Source organism: Oryzias latipes, chromosome 24, assembly GCF_002234675.1.
Source record: "Oryzias latipes chromosome 24, ASM223467v1".
NCBI classification, from domain to species: Eukaryota; Metazoa; Chordata; class Actinopteri; order Beloniformes; family Adrianichthyidae; genus Oryzias; species Oryzias latipes.
The window spans coordinates 14666665-14688125 of NC_019882.2; the positions used below are offsets into that span (position 1 = coordinate 14666665).

The following is a 21461-nucleotide window of genomic DNA, read 5'->3' on the forward strand; positions in this document are numbered from 1 at the left end:
CTAAAGAAGTACTTTATATACATTAATATTCATGTGGATGCATTCTTTTACTACGACCTTCAATTTGGAAAAACATACTTTTATATTTCCCCTTAAACATATTGAAACACATTTTTTAATTATGCATAGTTCATAGTAGCTTTAAAGAGCTACATCAGATGAAGGCATTCTGTCATTATGAATGATGTAAAAAAATATTCTTAAAGCTGTGGAAAAACATCAGAATGTCATCAATTTAAAAAAAAAATTCATTCATTTAAATTTTATCATATTTTGTTTTTTATATTTCATATTTTTTGTGGGTTTATTGCACCGTTATATTAAGATCAGGCTATAAGTTAAGCTTCACACAACTTTACCTACATTTTACATTCTTTGAATAGATGTAGGGAAAGATCAGCAATTTTTCAGTGTGTTAATGTTTGTGGTTTGTCATTCCTTGCAATATTTGTCGTTGTGATCTTGTATGCGTTTTGTGTTGAATGATTTGTTGGTGGGATTTGAACTTCAGGGCCACCATAATTTAACCACTATAAACATGTTAATGTTGATAGCAGTTACTTATGCTAACTATTGAATGCTGTATAAAATTGAACGCAAATTGATTTTTCCTTGACAAAACAGTTGATTTAAAGAACATTTTAACACCTAAAAATGGCGTTTATCTCAAGTTATCTTTTGTTAGGCTCGGATTCTCCACAGAAAAAGTGTAAAAAAATATCTTGTAGGGTTTAATAAAGATTTTCAATGTTTTTGGCATTTTGAATATCAAAGCAGATCAAGTCAGTGTTTCTAAATCTTTAACTAACTAGATGTCAAAAAACTCGGTAAGCTTGTTGTAAGTTGGTGGGCAAACTAAAGAGAAAAGAATAAAAGGCATTTTCCAGACAGCAAGGGAAGACTCTCCAGCTGGAAAACACAAACACACACTTCTAATCTGTCACAGCTCTGTTGTCATGAATGTGTTTACACAGCTTGCTGGCTTCCAACAGGTTAAGCGGCAGTGACAGTAGCGCTAACAGGAGAGAAGCCTGGCAGCAGAAAAGAAGACAACATTTTTTTTGGAGCTAAACATGCAGTTTTCCATTGATTGTTTAAAATAATAGATATTCCAGTATTATAAACCAATTTCCACTGTGTGGAGTTATGCTGGATGTAATAGACGGACCAAGTTTTTATTTGAGTGCAGAGGATTGCAATGTCGTGGATCTTATGGAGTCCTATACTGTTCATAATTAAATAAATAAATATTTAATTAAATAAATAAATATGGCCTCATGCAAATACACAATCAACCAATAAATCTCTCATGAATATATAAAAAGATCATGAAATGGTGAAAAAGCTGCACACTGATTTTAAATTAGCCATTATATTATTCAATATATTTCATTTTGCTTTAAAAACCTGTTCATTATTTTAAAACAGCATTTTAAAATATTCATTTTAATCATGTGGAATATTATTATAATTCTACGCCTTTTCAGAACCTTGGATTTCAAAAGCAATATTTTCCAAAGTAGCTTTGTTTTTATTTCATGTTGCTGTTTTTCACAATGGCTTATTTATTTCATGAAGAGCTTTTTCAGGAGAATGGGTCTGTCTGTCAATCAAACTAGACAAGGCGGAGACACTTTTGTGATTGGCTACTCCTTAACTCAGACATGAGCAGCAGCACCCTGACTACATAGATCGAAGATGCTTCACCAAACCTAATGGCGCAATGCACTCTCCTCAACACTAGGGGGAGTATGCACCTTAACACATCCACAGTGTTACAATAACTTGGGCAGTTTTTGTTCTAAATTTGCGGACAAAAGTGGCTTTGGGCGAGTGTGCATAATTCGGGTGATTTTGTGGTCGGTTCGGAAATTTTCATCTTCTCATGAATATCTAGTAGTGGCCTAAGTTAGGCTGGGTGGCTGTTGGAGTTCCACAAAACTTCTATGAACTGGAGTTCCATGAACGCACCATGCCGCGTATGGGAGGGGCTGCCACCTAATGTTTTTAGCCTGATAGCCACATGGAGCGGTTGCCTGTGCTTATCTCAGTAAAAATGCATGGATGCACAATGTACATGGAGTGTTAAAAGATCATGTTTATTTATTTTGAATAGTTTCACATGATAACAATGTTTCCATGTTTGAGTTCATGAGATCATCCCAGAGAGTCTCTGCTTCAGCTCCTGCAATCAAACTACGTCAAAAATGGCACAATCCAATAAAGGTGTTATTCCTTGGAGGTATAAAGTTGGGTTTTCAAAGCATGCAACAATCCATCACCAGATCTTTGGAGCTGATAGCTTTCAGGGTCGACTATTACCATGTCAGAAACGCTGCACTTAAATTGCACTGTAAAATATGTCCAACAAAATGTATGCTGAGAGGCTTTGTGGCAACGGTACCCACAAACTTTTTACCAAATTACATTTTTGATGCATATCATGCAAAATGAATGAACTATCTCCATGCAAGTAAGAGGCAGGCGCAGTTTGAGGACTAACCCAAAATCTGACCCCGTGAGCAGGACTTGGCATTGAGCTTTAACTGGCCACTAAACAAGTTACATAAGGGAAATGCAAAGAATTTATTTCCCTGCAGGGATCAATAAAAGTCAAAATTCCATATTGCACCCAGCCCTCTGCTTTTTCGTTTTAAATTCCCCTTCTGCTTTATTTCTATAATTTCCTGCTTCCGTTCAACCGTTAAATCAATACGCATATTGCAGAAGCTTCTCGTCAAGATTATAGTATGAATTTCCTTCACACATTTGTAATGATCTTGAGATTTTGGTGTAAACACACACACACAAAAGAAGTGAGAAGGTTTGAGGACGGCAGTAATTTATCGTTAAGTGGAGTCCATAAACCATTTCCTTATATCAGAATTCGACAAGGTATATTTATCATAGATGTATGCGTCAGCGCCTGCAAAACACACACAACCCTGAACCGTGCTGAAAAGGGATTTTATTAAAACAAGGAAAGGTGCAGAGTTAGTCAGATATACTAGTTTATGAAGTCAGAGAGCAAATAAATTATGGAAATTGTCAAAGACACGCTTTGAGTCTCTGAAACACAAACATTCAAAACATGCAACTACTCTCTGGGGTATTTAAATATTCCTTTTTTTTCTTTTTTCTTTGAAAAAGTTCTTTACCAGAAGAAGTTTATATTATATTTTTCTTATTTTAAAATCTTAAATGAAGGAAAGATTGACATTTTCAAGAATAACTTTTGATTAAATGAGGTTTAAAAAGGGTCAAAAAGTTTTAGTAAGCGCAAAGCAACCTGAAAAAAGAAGAGAACACAGACTGACATTAAAGTGTGTATTACCTGCTATCTGTAAAGAGAAACTCCAGGTGAGTCATGTAGACCTCCCACAGAGAAATGCTGTAACGCTTTGCCAGAGACAGAGCGATTCTGTACACACTGTCATCTAGAGTCCTGAGCAAAGACAAAACCAAAAGAACACAAAAAGACTCAAAACAAGAACCTCCTGTCGTCAGCAGATGTGCATGATTATATAATATTTTGAATATGAAACAGAACCAATGTTCGACCCCTTCCCCATGCTTGTGCTCTTACTCTGTGAGGCCCAGAATAGTTGCTTTCTTGTAATCAGAGTCGCAGCTGAAGCGGTTGACGTCCACTCCTCTACCCAAACCCTGTAAGACCTGCGCCTGGGTGAAGTCCGTCAGGCGCTCGTTGTACACGTGGAGCTGGTTGATGAGCTTCTGCAGCTCCTCCGGCCAATCAGAATATGAAGACACATGTTGAGTGACGGATTGGATCAGCTTCTTTGGGTCAGTCTTAGAAAAGAGAAAGAATTTAAAAGGGGAAAAAAATTAAACCTCAGAGAATACTCAGAGAATTAAAACTTTTACCAAACAAATGCTTCTGTTCTCCAACCGTTTAACTCACTAGAAATGTTGCTGTTAGAGGCAATAATCCAAGAACTACAGGGAGCTAAAATACCACAAAAGCCACATTAGGTTAAAGTGGTTAAAACAATGACACACATGGAGCCTAAAACGCATTATGCTGCATAGTTTCTATAGCATCAGAAGTCTTCGCATAGCTCACTAAAAAGGCCATTTTCAAAAGTAGAAAAATGCAGCAATTTTCAACAGTTGAAGAAAAAAAAAGACGAAAGAACCAAACGACCTTCCTGTAATTTTTCTTGAGAGTGCCACAACTGAGTTAAATCAGGCAATTTTAACATACAGCCTTTTCCTGCAAATCGAGAAATGATGGGTAGATGTATAAAGATTTGTGAGCTGCTATGATTTCCACCCTATGGGGAATAAATTATTAGACACACATGGTTGAAAGTGCCATGCTTAGATAGGCTTGCTCCTCTGTTCTACGTAAATGAACCCCCAAATTTGTGTTTTTGGCACCTCATTTGATGTCGCCTGGCAGGAGGAGATGGTTTATTCACTGATCTTATTTGCATAAGGTAATTAAGGGTGGTGGGAAAGTGGAAGCTTGGAAACAGAGGTGTGCGTCTGTGTGCTTCTTCTTCCTGCTCACAGCATGTTTGTGCATGCAGCTCTGGGGAGAGGTTTGGTAAAAAGCAGCAGCCAAAAAGCCATACAGGGAAGAGTTTGTGGGGTCGAGAATGAAAGAGGGGAATTTAAAAAGTGTAGCCAGATAGGGAACCAGACAAGGGAAGTCAGGAGATGAAAGAGGGGAAGTGTGGAGGGAGGGGAAGAAGAGGGGGATAAAGCTGAGACATTTGTCAATGCTGGCACCATAAGGGACGTCATTTTTCACTTGGCTATAAAGGAAGGAATCTCTGTATGTCTGCTTATACTCGCATATTTTTTAGCTTTTTCTACCCCTGAGGCAAAAGTCTCAGATATGGAATGGTAATTTCTTCTTTTCTTTTTTTTTTGATGTGCAGCCGAAAAGAAAAATCATGACTTTGCCCGAAGCTGAGCTACGTTCAGTCTTCTAGTGAGTTAGCAAAGTGCTTGACTAATCCCAACAATAGCCTAATGCAGAGACACCTCAGAACCATAAAACAAAACAAAAAGTGTTTTAGATTTATTGTAAGAGCAAGCATAGCTCCATATACCTAAAGAGCTGGAAACCACTCAATATGAATGAAAAACTAAAAGGAATTTGATCAAATGGTAAACCGTCTACAACAAATAGATCATTGACAATACATAAAAAACAATAAATAAAATCCTAACTAACAGAAGTAATCTTTAAAAACATGAGAATTATCTATGGCAAGAAGAAACTTGATGAAAAACTCAGGCGTATGATAAAAATGCTAACTAATAAGCCCAGAGCAACCTCGGAAGATATTAAAGGTGAACTTTTCATCGTACTATCTGCCTCTGTTTCCTTCAAAGTGTGAGACCGAAAGAGATCAAGGACGTCTGCATGCAGGTAGGCTACAAATCCTTTGATCGAAATAAGTTCACAGATACATTAATAATGTGCATCAAGAAAAGAAGACCCTCTCTACTGTAAAATGTGAAGCAAGGGAGGTTAGGTTCTGGTGCTGCTTTGCTGCATCTGGCACAATGTGTCTTAAATCTCTACTTGGAGCCACGAAACCTAAAAACTCTCAAAATATTTTTGAGTCAAGAGTCATATAGCTTAGTTTTAGTTTCAGGTCATGGGGCAAACTACTTTTAATAGGATAATAATATATAACACAAAGAAGAATGGCTAGGAGCAAAACATCTGAGTGTGCAAATGTGAGCTTCTATGGAACTTGAGAAAAATCCTACTGAACATTGGTGGGAGGAGCTGAAAAAGGCAGTCTATGGTGCAGAGGTAAAGCAGTCTGCCTTTGATCAGAGGATTGCAAGTTCAGTTCCTGCCTTGCCTTCCAATGTGTCTTTGAGCAAGACACTGATCTCCATGTTGCTCCTGGTGGTTACAGATGGCGCCATTGACTATATATAAAAACTGGACCGAGTGAGTGTAACGTCACCTATAAAAATATGGCTTACTTCCGGTTCAAACAAAGTGAAGTCTGTCCAGCCACCATTTTTGCACAATACAGATGCTGCCATGTTAGAGCCACATGTCGTCAACATGTAGGTTGTGTCCAATTTCCTTCACTACTCACTACATAGTGCACTATATGGTGTGTTTGCCATTTTATAGGGCTATCCAAATCTACAATTCCAAAATCCAGTGCCTGACATTTTCCCAAAGGTATCTGCCAAAAACCAGTGAGCATCAATCCTCACTAGTTTGTCAAAAACAGACCACAATGCATTGGGTTTGAATGATTTTTTTTAAGTAAAGAAAATTCTTATATATTATATATGATATAATATGATAATATATATTATACATGCATCCAGGTTTTCATTTTCAAAGCACTGCGTTCATAAATAGTGTTCGTATAATGTTCCAATTCTTATATATATTCAATGGTTGGCGCCTTGTGTGATGTACGCACTTTAGGCCTTATTCAAGGTAGAAAAGCCTCACATACGTCAACTTCATGAATATATTTTTCCAGTTTGATTGCAATAAATGACTAAGAATTGTGCACGTTTGCCTCTCAAATATTCTGCTGATTTCAAAACTAATGTTTGAATTTCTCTTAGTTATTTTCTCTTAGTTTCATTAGTTTATCAGTGACTTTTACTTCTTCCAACAAAGTAGTATCAATATTTTTGTTATGGTATGTAAGATGGCTTTCGTATCTTCTTATAGGGTTTGCTTCGCTACGTTGTTGTTACCGTCAAAGCGTTAAAGCAAACTTATTTTGTTTTAAACTTTTTTTTTTAAACCAAAAACATCATTTCAAAGGGACAAACCATTTTCCCAGTTATCTTGACATTCACTCTGCATGTCTCTAAGCTCCACTGTTGAAGAAATTTTTAAATAATTTTACTTATTTACTTATAAAAAAATACAACCAACTACAGTGGCTCTGTTCCAAACAGGCCTATTTTGAAGTTTCACAGCACAAGGAAAAATGACCCAAAGGGATAAAAACCACATGTGGGAAGAAAGTCTTCTGAAACTGTGATGGACAGGTCGATGTTTGAAGAACATGACTGAAATAAGGCTTTCATGATGAAACACAGTTTGCATAATCTCTCACCCTCCCTCTGTCATTCATCCACAGCAACGTGTCCTATCTGGATTATACACCCGACTCCTCTGAACCACTTCCTCTTGCTTCTCTGAAAATTCTTTATCCCACATTCCCTCATTACAAAGGAATCTCCAAAATCCTTCTTCTTTCTAATAAGTTCTGTTTTTTTTTTGTTGCTTCGAAGATGACTTCAAAGTGTACTCTTATTCTTTCTTTTTCTTTTAAAAGCCTTTTTTTGTCTTTAAGAAAGGGTTTGTAAAGAAAACTGCACACAAATGTACAACTTTACGAGGTAACTGTGTTTGATTGCTGGGAGGAAGCCCATCCTCTCCAAATCCCCTTTAGCTTTTTTCTTTTTTTTTTTCCACTGCTGCTACAGGCGGGGTTTTTGCGCTTCAAACAAATATAGGCGAAAGAAGTCTCCAACAAAGTCTCCAATGACTTATGCCATAGTCACCTCCTCAACTACATCCTTGAACCCCCGACGGTTAAACTCTGTAGCAATCATAATTCATTTTTGCTGTCTGCCAAAAGATGCTCGTCTTTATAATCAAATAAATATTTGTGCTGCTCCGTCTCACTGCCTAATTATTAACATTTCATCACATGCTGCTGTTTTCTCTTTTACCACCCACTGATTCTGTCAAAGCTCTAACTTTTACATATGCCATGGAATTTCACAAGAACATGTTAAATCAAAGAACTTCTATTAAACTGACACTTTCAAAGGATTTTCAGAATATAACGTAAGACGTTTCAGCTTTTTTTTTAAACTTTAGATTAAAAAACAGGACTAAATTGCAATAATTCTTAGAAGTAAAGGAAAGCATCCTAATTGTAACATCATGAAAAGTCCAACTACTATTACTTTTTGATCTTTTGTAAAAACTTTATTAGCTCATGATTAGGCCTTTTTAAGTCAAAATCAAAAACCTGTATTATTTGTAGGACACACACACACACAGAGAGAGGGAGAGAGAGAGACAGAGAGAGACAGAGAGAGATTTGATTTGATTTTTACAAAAACTTTAATAATCACATTAATTTAAAGACACACTGTACATTAAAAGAAAGATAATAAGACCTAAAAAAGGTACCCCATTGCGGAGCATCAACAACAAAATCAGTATATAGCCTGTAATTCGTTAGAATTTGAACACTATGTTATTATCCTCCCCGATAGTACACAGAACTCCCTCCAGAGCCCACGTATTTTTAAACTTTTGAAGGTCGTCGATCAACTTAAAGTAAGCATATTCAACATTCACACGACTTTTCAGAAGAGAAAAAAACATAAAGGTAACATCCACACAACCAACAGAGAGTAACCGGTTTTTCCTTGTTAGCCAGATTCCGAGTTTAGCTGTTGCAAAAATAAAATTGAGTATGGTGTGTACATGTTTCCTTTGGGCTGTATATTTGGGGCCAAAAATGAACAATGGGAAAGAGAACACCTCCCCGAGCCTGAGACACCAGTCCTCCAAAACTGTGAACAAGCGCCTTAGCCTGTTACACTCGATTGCCAAATGTGCCAGAGTTTCAGATGTCCCACAAAAATCACATTTGTCTGATTGGGTTGGTACAAAGTGTGCTTTGTATCTGTTCGTAGCTATTGCACCGTGTACAATTCTCCACTGGAGATCAGCTGCGCGTTTTTCAACAGGCAACTTGTACAGGGACCACCAGCGTCCTTTTGGAGTGTGCCCTGTTCCAAAGAGAGACAGACAGAGACAGACAGAGACAGAGACAGAGACAGAGAGAGAGAGAGAGACAGAGAGAGAGACAGAGAGAGAGAGAGAGACAGAGAGACAGAGACAGAGACAGAGAGAGAGACAGAGAGAGAGACAGAGAGAGAGAGAGAGACAGAGAGACAGAGACAGAGACAGAGAGAGACAGAGAGAGAGACAGAGAGAGAGACAGAGACAGAGACAGAGAGAGAGAGAGAGAGAGAGAGAGACAGAGAGAGACAGAGAGAGACAGAGAGAGAGAGACAGAGAGAGACAGAGAGAGAGACAGAGAGAGAGACAGAGAGAGAGACAGAGAGAGAGAGAGAGACAGAGAGACAGAGACAGAGACAGAGAGAGACAGAGAGAGAGACAGAGACAGAGAGAGAGAGAGAGACAGAGACAGAGAGAGAGAGAGAGAGAGACAGAGAGAGACAGAGAGAGAGAGACAGAGAGAGAGAGAGAGAGAGAGAGAGAGATATCTATATATATATGAACATGTAAAAAAACACAATTTTCATCAGAGAGGGTGTCTAAACCATGGTTCAATTATGAAACATCTTCAAACTCTTCCTCAAGCACATTCAAGCTCTAATCTTGAGCCTCGTAGTAACTGTTTTCCATGAATTATCATCCTAAATGAACTTGCTGCTTTGATCAGTCAGCTACTGGTCGCCCTTAAAAGATTTATAAAATCGAGCATCACCAATAGCTTTGTGTCGAAATATATAGTCAGATCTGGCTTCAAAAATATCCCCCAATATCCAAAGATTATTATTTTGAACAGATTTACGCAGCAGCCTAACAAAACTCATCAAACAATGTTAAACTAAATTTGCATTCCATCCCATGTCTTTCGATTAAATTGGCAAAAACAAGCCTGAAAGTCCAGCAAAGTCGTGAAATCTTTGAGTCATTGAGGGATAAAGACTTTATGGATGTAAAAAGTTTGACAAAAAGGGATTTAGTTACAAAAATTCTATTGTTTTTATAGAACAAAAAATCACTGATGCTATAAAAAAATACAAAAAAAATTACAGTTTACAGTTTAATTTTACACATTAAAAAGCTGCACTTTTTTGTACAATGGGGAGCAGATGTTTCATAAAAAAGGCTTTTCTCTGGTAATTATCTGAGCTCGAAAGTCAGTGGCCTCATTAGGGCCAACAGCGCAAAGGAAGACTCAGTATGTGCAAATAATGAGTTAAAAAGCAAGAAGGTAATAAAACTAAACAGGTACAGGTTGGTTAGAAATACGAACTCTATAAACTGCTTTTGAAGACTGCGATCCCAAATGAGTTATAAGCAGGACTGAGTTAGCCAAGTCAGAGTTTTAGTTTTAATCAAAGGTTTCCAAAACGCTCAGTCCCAAACCTTCGTAGTTGGCTGCAACGGTGAATTCAGGGAGCGCGCTTGTCACACAGGGCAATCTCCGCACTCAGAGTTCCATGGGGGGAAAGAAAAAAACTCAACTGCTAATGATTATAGCACAAGAGTGCAATTTGTACAAGTGTACAATTTGTCTGGAGAAAAAAGGAAAAAAAAAGGAAAGCTCCTGAAGTTGCCTCTCTGTGATTCGGAGGTCACTCAGCCTATCTCATTATTCTGGTCTGTTCTGCAACGCAGCACTGGCTCAATGGTTCGGTCCTTTCAAGGTCTGCGCCTGCTGGAGGTACTATGAATAAGCCCTTGGATGGTAAAAAAGATCCCCTTTAAAATGACCACCAAAGGAAAACATCTATAAAGCTTTTTGTTTGTATATAACCATATCCATCTATTGATGGTTTTGGCAAATGCTGTATTTACTGAATAGTCAAAGCAAAGTAGCAATCATAAACATCCTGATCTGTCCAATGCAGTATGTACAAAGCAGTTTTTCTGTTTTAATCGTGCAGGCATTGAATCTGAGTATTCTGTGGGTGAGAGATCAATATTCAGTAAGTGAAAAAACTGCTTCTGCAGGCAATGGTAGATGGCCGAAGGTAAAAAATCTCAATGTCTTTACTCAGCACATTGCGGCTCAGTATCTAAACACTGTGGCTACAATGATGCAAATCATATGCACATAAACACCTAGAGGCACACATGCGGTTATAGACAATCTCCCTGTTATAAAAAGTAAATAAATAAAAAAGACGACAGGTAAACAAAAGCCAGAACCTAAACAAAAGCAAACACAGTGGGTATTTGTGGCAGTGTGCGTGCTCCGCCTGCAGAACAATTATGGTGAGGAGCACCTTTATTTTGCAAATGAGCACCTTAGCCGGGATAATGAAAACTTCCAGTGCGTGGAAGTGGAAAAGTGCTCGTTATGCCTGGAGGAGGAATGGAAACCCAGTCTCTGTGTTGCTGCTCCTAACTTGCTCTGTCATGGCTGGAAGCTATAATCAGATGAGAGGGAAACAGCCAAAGACCTTGAAAGTCAACAGAGAGAGAGTTTGTGCTAAGGCAACTGATGGGCAACTGTTGGAAACCAACCTCCTTATCTGGTAGAACCAGAAATGTAATGTTTGGACATCTCTGCCAGCAAGGAGGAGATGTCCTCTCAGTGTTTTACCCACCAATTTTAACTGCACCCTTTAGTACACTCACTCTTTACCCCACAACAATATACACTCCAACACACATGCATATACAAATACACATACAAGGAAAGGGGGGACCTCTGATCCTCTGCAACAGTGGCCGTGTCCCTTGGGGTGCTGGCTTCCTGGGCCCAGGCAGGGAAAGGGATCCCCCAGTATTAGTGTGCATGTGTGAATGGTAGTTGTATTGTGTACATGTTGACAAGTTTTTATGTGAAGATTTTTGGAGCCAACAGGTATGTTCGTAACATTTGGGTGTGTGTGAACAGACCCGCCCCTTCAAGATTTGTCATACATCTAAACCTGACGGTAATGATTATAAACTTCCAGCAAGTTGTTTGCTTTATGATGCTTTATGATTTTACACCCCCCCCCCCCCCCCCATATGATTATTCTCCAACACCTGCACCAAAGTCCTAGCCACAATTGCTAACAAACTAGTACCAAGTTGCAGATTTTGGCTAAAATTGGCATATTAGTAATTAAAAGACCACTGGGAACACTTTGAAAATAAATTTAGGCAGCAGTGGATGTGAACCTTTCGTCTATAATTCACCCCTGTGACCTATTTTTCTATTTTTTGCCAGTTTAACAGAACACAGTAGATTTACTTCATCTAAATCTTTTTCACACAGGAAAGCATTAGCAGCAGTAAAACAACAAAAATGTCATTAAAAAGTATTTTTTTAAAATTAAGAACGATACAATTTAGAAAAATAAACATACATAAATTCTCTGTAATTGGAATTATTACTAATTATTATTATGTCGTAGGTTTTTCTATAGATTTTTTTAAGCACACAGTGCAATACCGTCAAATACCTCAGGGAAAACACACCAACGTTGTTGTTCACCTTTTAGCACATCCCGTCAGGGGTCACCACAGTAAATCAGCTTCCACCCAATCACACAGGTGGTTTGGCAAAGAGTTTTAGCTGGATGCCCTTTTTAACATAACCCTGTATTTTATCCGGGCTGGGGACCAGCACAGGAAAATCCAGACTTGGGCGTGAAGATCAATATTACAGGTTCCTTGAGTAAATGTTCAGGCTTTATTGTAAGACTATAGTAGTATTATTTGAGTTTGGCATTTTAAACTTCTAGCATTTACAAAAAAAGTATTTATTTAAGTAAACTGAAGTTACTTTTAACCAAAAGCTTTAAAAATGTTTAAATTCCTAAAGTTTCATCACAGAATTGAGAATGGAGAAATAGGTTATGACAAAAACCTAAAATGACTATTGGTATTTATCGCAAAGCTCTTCAATAATAAACACATACAATGTGCTTTTATCGTTACTTTTACTACATACAACATTGCTTGAAGCACAAATGAAACCTTTTTTTTTTAATGAGCATTCCCCTCATTTCTCTAATCCCTTTGCAGGCAGTAGAAGCTTGAAAAGCCACCGCCGAGCATTTGCAGAACACCTGGAAAACAGGCTGCTCATTGAGGCTTTAAAAACACATCAAACACCTTAAGAAAATCCGCAGAGACTTCCTTTTGCTATTTGCAACTGGATGACTTCTGCAGCTTGAGTGTTTGGTGTCTTATTGCTTGGGTATGAAATTATGTGATAGTGACTAGAGAATTGAAAGAGCCTAAGAGTTATTGAGAAAGTGTTACTGCTCCTCATGTGGAGAGCTGGAAACACTTGGAGACAGCTCAGTGTACCACAACACACAAACACGTCACGTGGGTTTCACACAGACATAGACTTTGAACTGAAAAATCACTGAAACATGTTAGCCTGCAGTAAAAAATGCTTGGAGGATCCAGTGACTTGCACACATATGTTTTCTGCACATGCATGAATTAACAAAAAAGACATTTGACTTTGTGATGTGTTTTTCCAGCTAACCTCATTTGCAATGCAAAGTGAGCATGTGCAAAAAAAAAACAGATGTGCCCTGTCATCCTTACCTTAAATTAAATATCACTGCATGAATATATAGGCTTTTTATAAGGATCAACAGAGACAAACACAAAGCATAAACACTATACATATTATGTAGAATAGAGAAAACCGGAATTTAACACAAGGCATTTTTGTTGGACAAAGAAATCTAATATATATAGTAAAAACATCTAATACTGTATCAGAAATTTAAATAAGAATTTGTGTTTAGTAAAAAAAAGAATGATGGGGCAATTCTGTCATTTTCCTATTTATTTTCTGGACCAATTTAATTTTTTAATTTCCATAGACATTGCGGTGCTGGTGATTGTTCACATTTAACATTGCCGACTCAGCACACTATGCAATGCCTCAAGATCAATTTGTTTATCCAGATGCAGAGACCAAACTACCACCCACCAATGGGGTGATTTGATGTATGTTTCCATTAGATGGGACACTTTACTGCTATCAGAACAGTACATTTAGGGTGGAGCCGTGTTTTGGTTTGGTGCGCATGTCCCTCATTGCAACGGATGACTGAGATGTCCCAGGACGGTGGTGGAGGGTGGACCTGACTGCCCATCTTAATTCTACAACAATCATCTTCTACTGTTAATCTGGATTGATAAAGTATGTTCAACGGGTAGCTCATTTACCAGAATTTTACAGCATTGCTGGGCCAGTGATGAAATTTCACTGTCCAGGGTCTTCCCTTTGGGTCTTCTCTTCCCAAAATCAGCCTCAATGTAAAAGGCAGCCAAAAAAAAATAATCCACATTAGATTGAAACATTGACCTTCATGCAACTTTTAGGGATGACAGAAAGAGCCTTTTCTGGTGATCTGGACAGGAAAATGTTGCTAAAAGTGCTTTACTTGAAGACAAAAAAAAAAAAATTGAAATAAAAAAACATTAACCTTAGCTGATCAGCTGCTCATTTGCAGCAAGGCCTCAGCTCTCAAGCTACGTACACACCACACTCGGTAACACATGTTCAAGTGGCCACTTCCAATGACAAATCAACGTAAACACGCGTTTCAGGCTCCTGCGTTCAAAACCCTTGTGTTCATGTGTAGCTACACAAGTTTTAAAGGCCGTTTTCAGGCTTTACATACAAAACGCACATCCATTGAACACGTATTGATAGTTAAACCAAGTCAAACTTTGACCAATCAGGGACTTCGAATTGTAGTTACAGATAGACAATATCTTTTTTAGTTCCTGGTAAAACCAAGCGTTTGAAATAATCATAGAAGAGAAATTAATGATTGCTGTTTTCCCCGGCTGGATTTATAGCCCTATATCCTAAAACCTTGTAGACGTAACATTGACACCAAGTTGTTCATATATTGGTATAGAGTTGTAAAAGAAAAAGTCTGGATCAAGATTTGCACCGCTTCAACATTTTACACCAAGCCTCTTCAAAACATAGGTGGTGGACATGCGCTAGTTAGAAGACCCTCCCTGCCTGTCCAGTTTGAACACCACGGGCTACACTCGAATTCAAGAATGCACGTCATAAGCCCCAGTGTGTCTGTCTGCATTCCATTTTACAGCAATTTTTACAATCTTATCATTGAGCGATGTGATTGACAGAAATAGACTGTATCTAAAATATCTATACAATACAACTAGGTTCCATGACGTTTTAAATGACATTTGAGATGCTGCACTTGGTCAATCATCATGAAACAGAAAGTACCACCATTAAGGAGTAATAGTACTACTAAATAGATTAGTTATCTTATTATCAGCATGGGGTGAGCAGTAATAGAATGGGAAAGGGAAATATACAAAAAAGAAAGGAAAAATTATAAATAAAACACAGCAACCAAAGTGTCGAACAGAGGAGAAAAGATTGTATATTTTTTAATTTAATGGACTTGAACTTTACGTCACAAGGGGGTTGGGGAGTGATTACTGGCATTAAGATGCAGGAAGGATGTGTGCATTCGTGTGCAGGGTCAAAAATTTTTTTTACGCATTTGGTGTAACTTGTTAGCGTGGGCGAGGAAGTGTGAGTTTTTTGTGCGCCGCCTTGACCTTGAATGTCAACTGGGACACACTTATCCACTTTTTCTAGTGGCCTCTTTTCTTCTTCCATTTCAACATTTTACCTCCTTTCTTCCACCTGGACTGAAACCCACGAGAGCCACAGTCCACTCAAGGAAAAGGTCAGAGTCATTTTTTCTTTTATATTGTGCCAATCAGCCCACCCCCCTCACCCGCGCCCCAAGCATCTCTGTTGCCACTTTCTTTCTCGCGGCATCACCTTTCCTTTCTCAAGTTTCTCTGTTCCGCCCTTGTTCTTACTCAATATTACTTTAAAGAAAAAAACATTTAAAAAAAGGCCACAACATAACCTCAAAGTGGAACATTATGCTCTTTAAACCTCAAACAGTAATTTAAATGCTTAAAATTGACACAACTCAAAGAGTTAATAAATGCTTTTCTGTCAAAACAACAGTAAAATCTGGTATAGTACTGTCTAAATGAACAACGTAAACACAATTTAAAAACTCATATTTATATAGAATTAGCCATGAGTCAATAATTGTACTGTAAATACTTTCCATTCCTGTTTAACATTACGTTTACACATAGAACTTGCTTATATACTAGTGAGAGGAGCAAACAGAAAGTGAAGCCTAAGTCACGCGCACCTATAAGGGGGTTGACCCGTATGAAAGCTGCAGGTTTTTGGCCCGCCCGAGCCTGTGGAGAGAGGGGCCCCTCTCTTAAAGGGAAGGCAGGTGTGTCTTGCTATTCCCTTGAGGCCCGTGTGGTCACCTTAAGGTACATAATGAAAATGTAACATACCATTGTCGTGCATTGTAAAGCAATTGTAAGAATATTGTGGGTCACACGCACTTATGATATACAAGTGATGCTGTACTCTTGTCATTAGTCTCCTTACGGACCGCATGCAAATGTTGTGCGCAGGGAGTGTACATGTGATACGTAAGTGCCTGTTGGACACAAACTACAGCCTGTCTAGTTTCCTGATTATTAACAGTCAGGTTAGACGCATGGAGAGTGCAATGGGCACGCACTTCTCACTTGTTTTCGAGGGGAGTTGAAAAAAGAAAAATCCTTAAAACGTGCCTGGGTCTCACCTACTTGAACCCTACTTGACCCTTGTGTGTTTTTTTAAGTGTTCACTACGACCTGTAACCCTCAGCATGCCCATAGAATAAAATTTGCATGAACATTCTCACTCTATGAGCCCACCGAATGGTCTACGATATAAAAGTTTCATACATGTCACCTGTGTACCCCGTACAGGTTTTCCCATTTTTCCTCTGTAGAGGAAAAATGGGAAAATCTCTTTTCATGAGCAAAAGGCTACAAGAACGTGTTATAAACACCAAAAGTATTGAAGTAGGTCTTTAAAAAAAAAAAGGTAAGATTTTGTAACCCATTAAATAACAGCTCCTCTTGTAAGAGTTGTATGATGCCTACTGAAAGAGACTTGATTCCCGCAGTTCTCCCCATTTTTAAACTCACCACTCGAGTGGCACTTAAAAGATGAACAGCCTATAGAAACAGCTTTTTTTATATACATGTCAGCTTTTTACTGCATTTCCAAACACAGCAGTACTTTTAAAATTTCAAAAGACTTAGGTCAAGTTGGTTCTGAACATGCAGCCCGGTCAAGTTTCTGGCACTTTCTATGTTGGTTGAGCATCACTCAAGACTGTGTGGGAGAATTGTCACTTGGTGCTGACCTGATAGAGAGCGTGGTTCTTGTCCTTGAAGCAGGGCATGAGCTGGGAGTGGATCTGCAGAGCGTAATAGTAGGCAGCTAACTGCAGAGACAGGGCAGAGTGGCACTGCTTTTCAAAACACTTGTTAGCGTCCAGTACCTGCAAATTTGGAGGAAAAGAAGACAGAATAGATTGTTTAATGGAACTTTTTGTCTAGTTGAATTGAGTTTATTTTTTAGCAATGCAAGTAAATTAATTATTTTAAGTTTACATTTGACATATTCTTTGCATGAAGCTAATTTTTCGCATAATTATATATGAAATGTTTAAGGCAACTTGACCTTGATGACCATCAGTGGGGAAGTTGAGAGGTCTCAAGCTCAACTTAAAACCTTCCTATTTGATTAAAGCTTGTGGTTAAAGGTGGCCCTGAGTCATCCATTCAGTTTTGCTGCTGAAGCCCTAGACTGCTGAGGGTCATTTGGGATTATATGTGGACAGATTTTCAACCACTCCCACCACCCTTCAGTTTAAGGGACAAGAAGGAACAGTGTGAAGCGAGGTTGTGTTCAACAAGGTTAGACTTGAAGATGTCTACAGATCGCTCTACTCATCAACTATCTGACATTCCCAAAATTAAGTAGCTGAGCTGTAAAACCCTTCGTTTAAAAAACTTGGAGGTTTTCAAAATCTATAGTGTTTTTCCCATGAATGTATTTAATTATTGCAGTCCTTCAGCTTTACGATAAATGTTCCAGTGTTTTTGCATTTGTTTCTTTCCTGCTTTTTTATAGTTGTAGTCACTGACAAATGTCTTTTCTTATAACAGATAGTTGATATTCTTTGTGGATCATCATCCTGTGTTATTGTTGTGGAATCCATCCATATATCCCTCTTCAGAACCCGCTGAATCCCTTTTGGGGTCACGGGACTGTAGGAGCCTATCCATCTACTGTTGGGTGAAGGTGGGGTACACCCTGTCCAGGTCGCCAGTCTGTTGCACGGCCACACACTCACGTGCACACCTAGAGGCAATTTAGCGAAACCAATGAACTTATGAAGCATTTGGACTGTAGGAGGAAGCCGGATAACAGGCAAACTCCACATAGAAAGGACCCAGCCGGGGTACAAACCAGGGCCTTTATGTTGTGAGGTGAGAGTGCATACCATTACGTCACCATGCAGCGCCCTTGTTGTTACAATAATCTCTTCTGTTTTATAACAGATGTTACAATCTTCTTAACATGATCTGTTTTATGTTATCATTTCTGCTCTATAACAGAGGTTGCAGAGTGTTCTATTTGAACATCTTCATGTTCTCTCACCATTGCAGTTACTAACATAGTTCTCATCTTTAAACAGATGTTTGATGACTTTGTGCCCATCTGCTTCCTGGTCCCTTAACTGCTGCAATGAGGAAACTATTTCAGATGTTTCAGGCATGTTTATCTGCTCCTCTCATTGCTGAAGTCACTAATTTACCTGTCTTACTAAAACATTTCCTGTATTATTATCTTTGTCTCTTTCCTCCCAGAACCTCACCGGTCTTCTATGTAGAGCTTTCCTCTTGACTGTCAACTTTGCTCGCTCAGAACAGGGATTACATCTAAAAACAACTGATATAGTCTGTTGGTCACTTATAAAAGCTACCATCAATCAATTAAAATAATCGAATTTTCTTGAAATTATTTTCTTGAAATTATTTAAACTGAATTTTCATTACTTACAAAGCTCTGTCTGATGGTTGTTTTTGTTTCTTTTTGATTTGAGACTATCTCAGTTGTGAATTGACACTTTATTAAGGGCAAGGGCTTTAATGAATTGCATCGATGTTATGTATAGTAACTCAAGGTTTCAGGGAAAAGAAACTCTTGTTTCTAACAAGGACATGTGTGTGCCCATTCATGTGTGTATGTCCACCTACCTGTGGCAGGGCCAGTAAGTAGGACAGAGCCAGCATCATATCTCTGGGAAATGCATCGTTGGCCAGCTGAAGCAAAACTGGGGGGAAAATGGACAGATGGAGAGAAAGATGCGAGAAGAGACTGTAAGTAACGTGTTAGGGATTAGCTCAGCATTCCCCACATGAGCAAGGTTCATCCCATATTTTTCCAACTATGGACAGCATGTTGCAATGCATTTCTGCGGGCAGAGACAATGACGAATGAAGAAGGTCAGCTCAGGATCTTTCCCCTATATGTTCATGCATATTCCGACTGTGTGCATGTATAGTTGTGAGATATATTTAGGAGAAACAGAACTATAGTCACTTAATTCAGATGCACAAAGGCTTCCTGTGTCATCACCATGTCCAATTGGAGCAAATGTGCTGCAGCTGTGAGTGGTTCTTCTCTTTATAATGCCCTAATGTGGGATGTGAACACATCAAAAGCTACAAGATGACTAGTTGTTGTTTTTGAATAACTAGAATAAAACTGAAACAGAAACAGACTTGATTATGTTCTGTGCCTCTAAAGCTAATGGGATTTGGCATCCAGTATGAACCGTGGGCTCAAGTAGCACACGCTTATCCCAAAACTGCTTGCTTCAGTCGCAGCATCAAAACTAAACACACAAAAAAGTGATATTAATATTGAAAATATTTATAATCACGGCGTGTACTCCAGTACCTGTGGGCAACAAAGAGCTGTTTACGTTAAATAAACCTAAAGTGGAAGGGAGAGAAGCAGACAGAGTTTCTTTGGTTTTTGGAACCATGGAGAACAAAAGCGTGGGTTGGAGACAAAGTGGAACAAAAATAAAAAGCAGACTATGGACTCTGGCACACAGACAAAGAGAAGAGGAACAGACATACACCAAAGTAGGAAAACACACGCTCATATGCATAAGTGCGCACAAAGGAGGAGGTCAGTTTGTTCTTTTTTTTTTTAACTTCCCTGTTTGCACATAAAGGAACGGATGCAGTTCCAAGAGCCATAGCAGCTGGCATAAACGTTGAGCCCACCCTCCTCTTTTACTGCGTCCTCTCTTTACTCCTCCTCTAGCCCCCCGGGTTTCAATGAGCTACACATCCGAATGAGCTGATTACACGCCTCTCTAAAGTTACTGATACCATCGGGACAGGAATTGCCAGAGGGGTAAACACACACACACACACAAATACAGAGTAGATAACCCCAACTTTAAAGCATTCAACATTTCTTCTTGAGATAGAGAGGCAAAGGCATAAAGAGACAGGGAAAAGGGCGCGCCATGGGTTGAGCTTGTGTGTTTGTGTCCACACACCTCCAGTGTCAGCTGAGTTGGGATCATTGTTAGCGGGATGTGGAGACATCGACTTATTACGATTTCACCTGTGCAGGCAGTGTGAAAAACAACTGATTATGGCCTGGTGGAAATGCAGTGCTCGGTGGTGCGAGCGCGGACAATTTGGAGAGATATGCGCAGCGGCGTGTGTTTTTCCTGATGTCAAGCGCACACGACCCCTATAGAGTCACTTTCCACTTGTCTCATCATTAATTGCCTCCGCATTATCACGGCCAGGTGAAAAATCAATATATTCATTTTCTTGGAGGCTGTCTTCCAGAACGCCTAAGAGGACAGCGGCGCCGACACGCCAGTCATTATTTGAAACTTGTTATTAGAAGTGAAGTCGTCCAGAATGGCTTTTCTCTCCAAAACAAAGATGACTTTTAAACACCCACTCCAATGAAAATGGTGTTCTGGGTGTTTTTTAACATGTTCTTGTCGTATTTTTCTGATGATGGAGGATGTATATAAAGATAATTAAGACTAACACTGTGTTTCTGAGTATTTCTTTGTCCAAATCGAGGTGAATCAGTAGAAGACGAAAAAACGCTGTTTGTAGTAGTTGCGCACAAGCTACAATCAGCAGCTCCCTGCTCTGCCTCATTCGGAAAATGACTAGCTCCATGTACGTCTTTGTTTTCCTCATCTGAGCTGGCATCCGACTCAAACACTGAGACAAAGTGTGCGCTTGCACTTTTTTCCGCGATAAGTGCGGCTTGCCCCTTATTTTCTAGTGGCATTGATTCCGACGAGCAGCTGTGATCCATCATCGAGCGTGGCCTTGATGTTTTGACTTGATGTTATCTCTCTGGTATCACTGCAGCCATGGCGTCATTATTTACGGTTGCCTTGGGATGTGTGAGGATGCATTAATTAATCAGTATGGGGCTATTCTTCCCATGTCCCCCTGGTTCTTAAAAACATGAGCTCAGTGGCTGAGATGAATGAGCAGGGCGGGACACAGGGAGGTATATACAGAGTCCCTGCAAATACCACAGCTTTAGTCGTACAATGAAATTCTACTCTGCATCAAACATAAGTAGCAAATTGTCTCAACTTCACATTTTAAAAAGTTTGAGGCGCTGCAAAACCTATCCAAGAAAAATTCACAAAGATTTTTTCACAACAGGCTTCTGAACTGACACATCAGCGTAAACAAGATCAGCCAAATGTTTGAACTGAAGACACAGATG

The 21461-nt window shown here is 38.9% G+C and overlaps 1 protein-coding gene across 1 annotated transcript in view; it reads right to left on the bottom strand.

Annotated features, from left to right (window-relative positions):
• nbas (neuroblastoma amplified sequence) overlaps window positions 1-21461 on the bottom strand; it is a 158653-nt gene that overhangs the window by 62412 nt on the left and 74780 nt on the right. Inside the window, exons 40-43 of the mRNA XM_011491806.3 lie at window positions 18923-18999; window positions 17020-17157; window positions 3587-3810; window positions 3335-3445 (exon numbers count right to left, since the gene is read on the bottom strand). Of these exons, the coding sequence (XP_011490108.2) occupies window positions 3335-3445; window positions 3587-3810; window positions 17020-17157; window positions 18923-18999 (550 nt within the window). The remainder of the gene's footprint in view (window positions 1-3334; window positions 3446-3586; window positions 3811-17019; window positions 17158-18922; window positions 19000-21461) is intronic.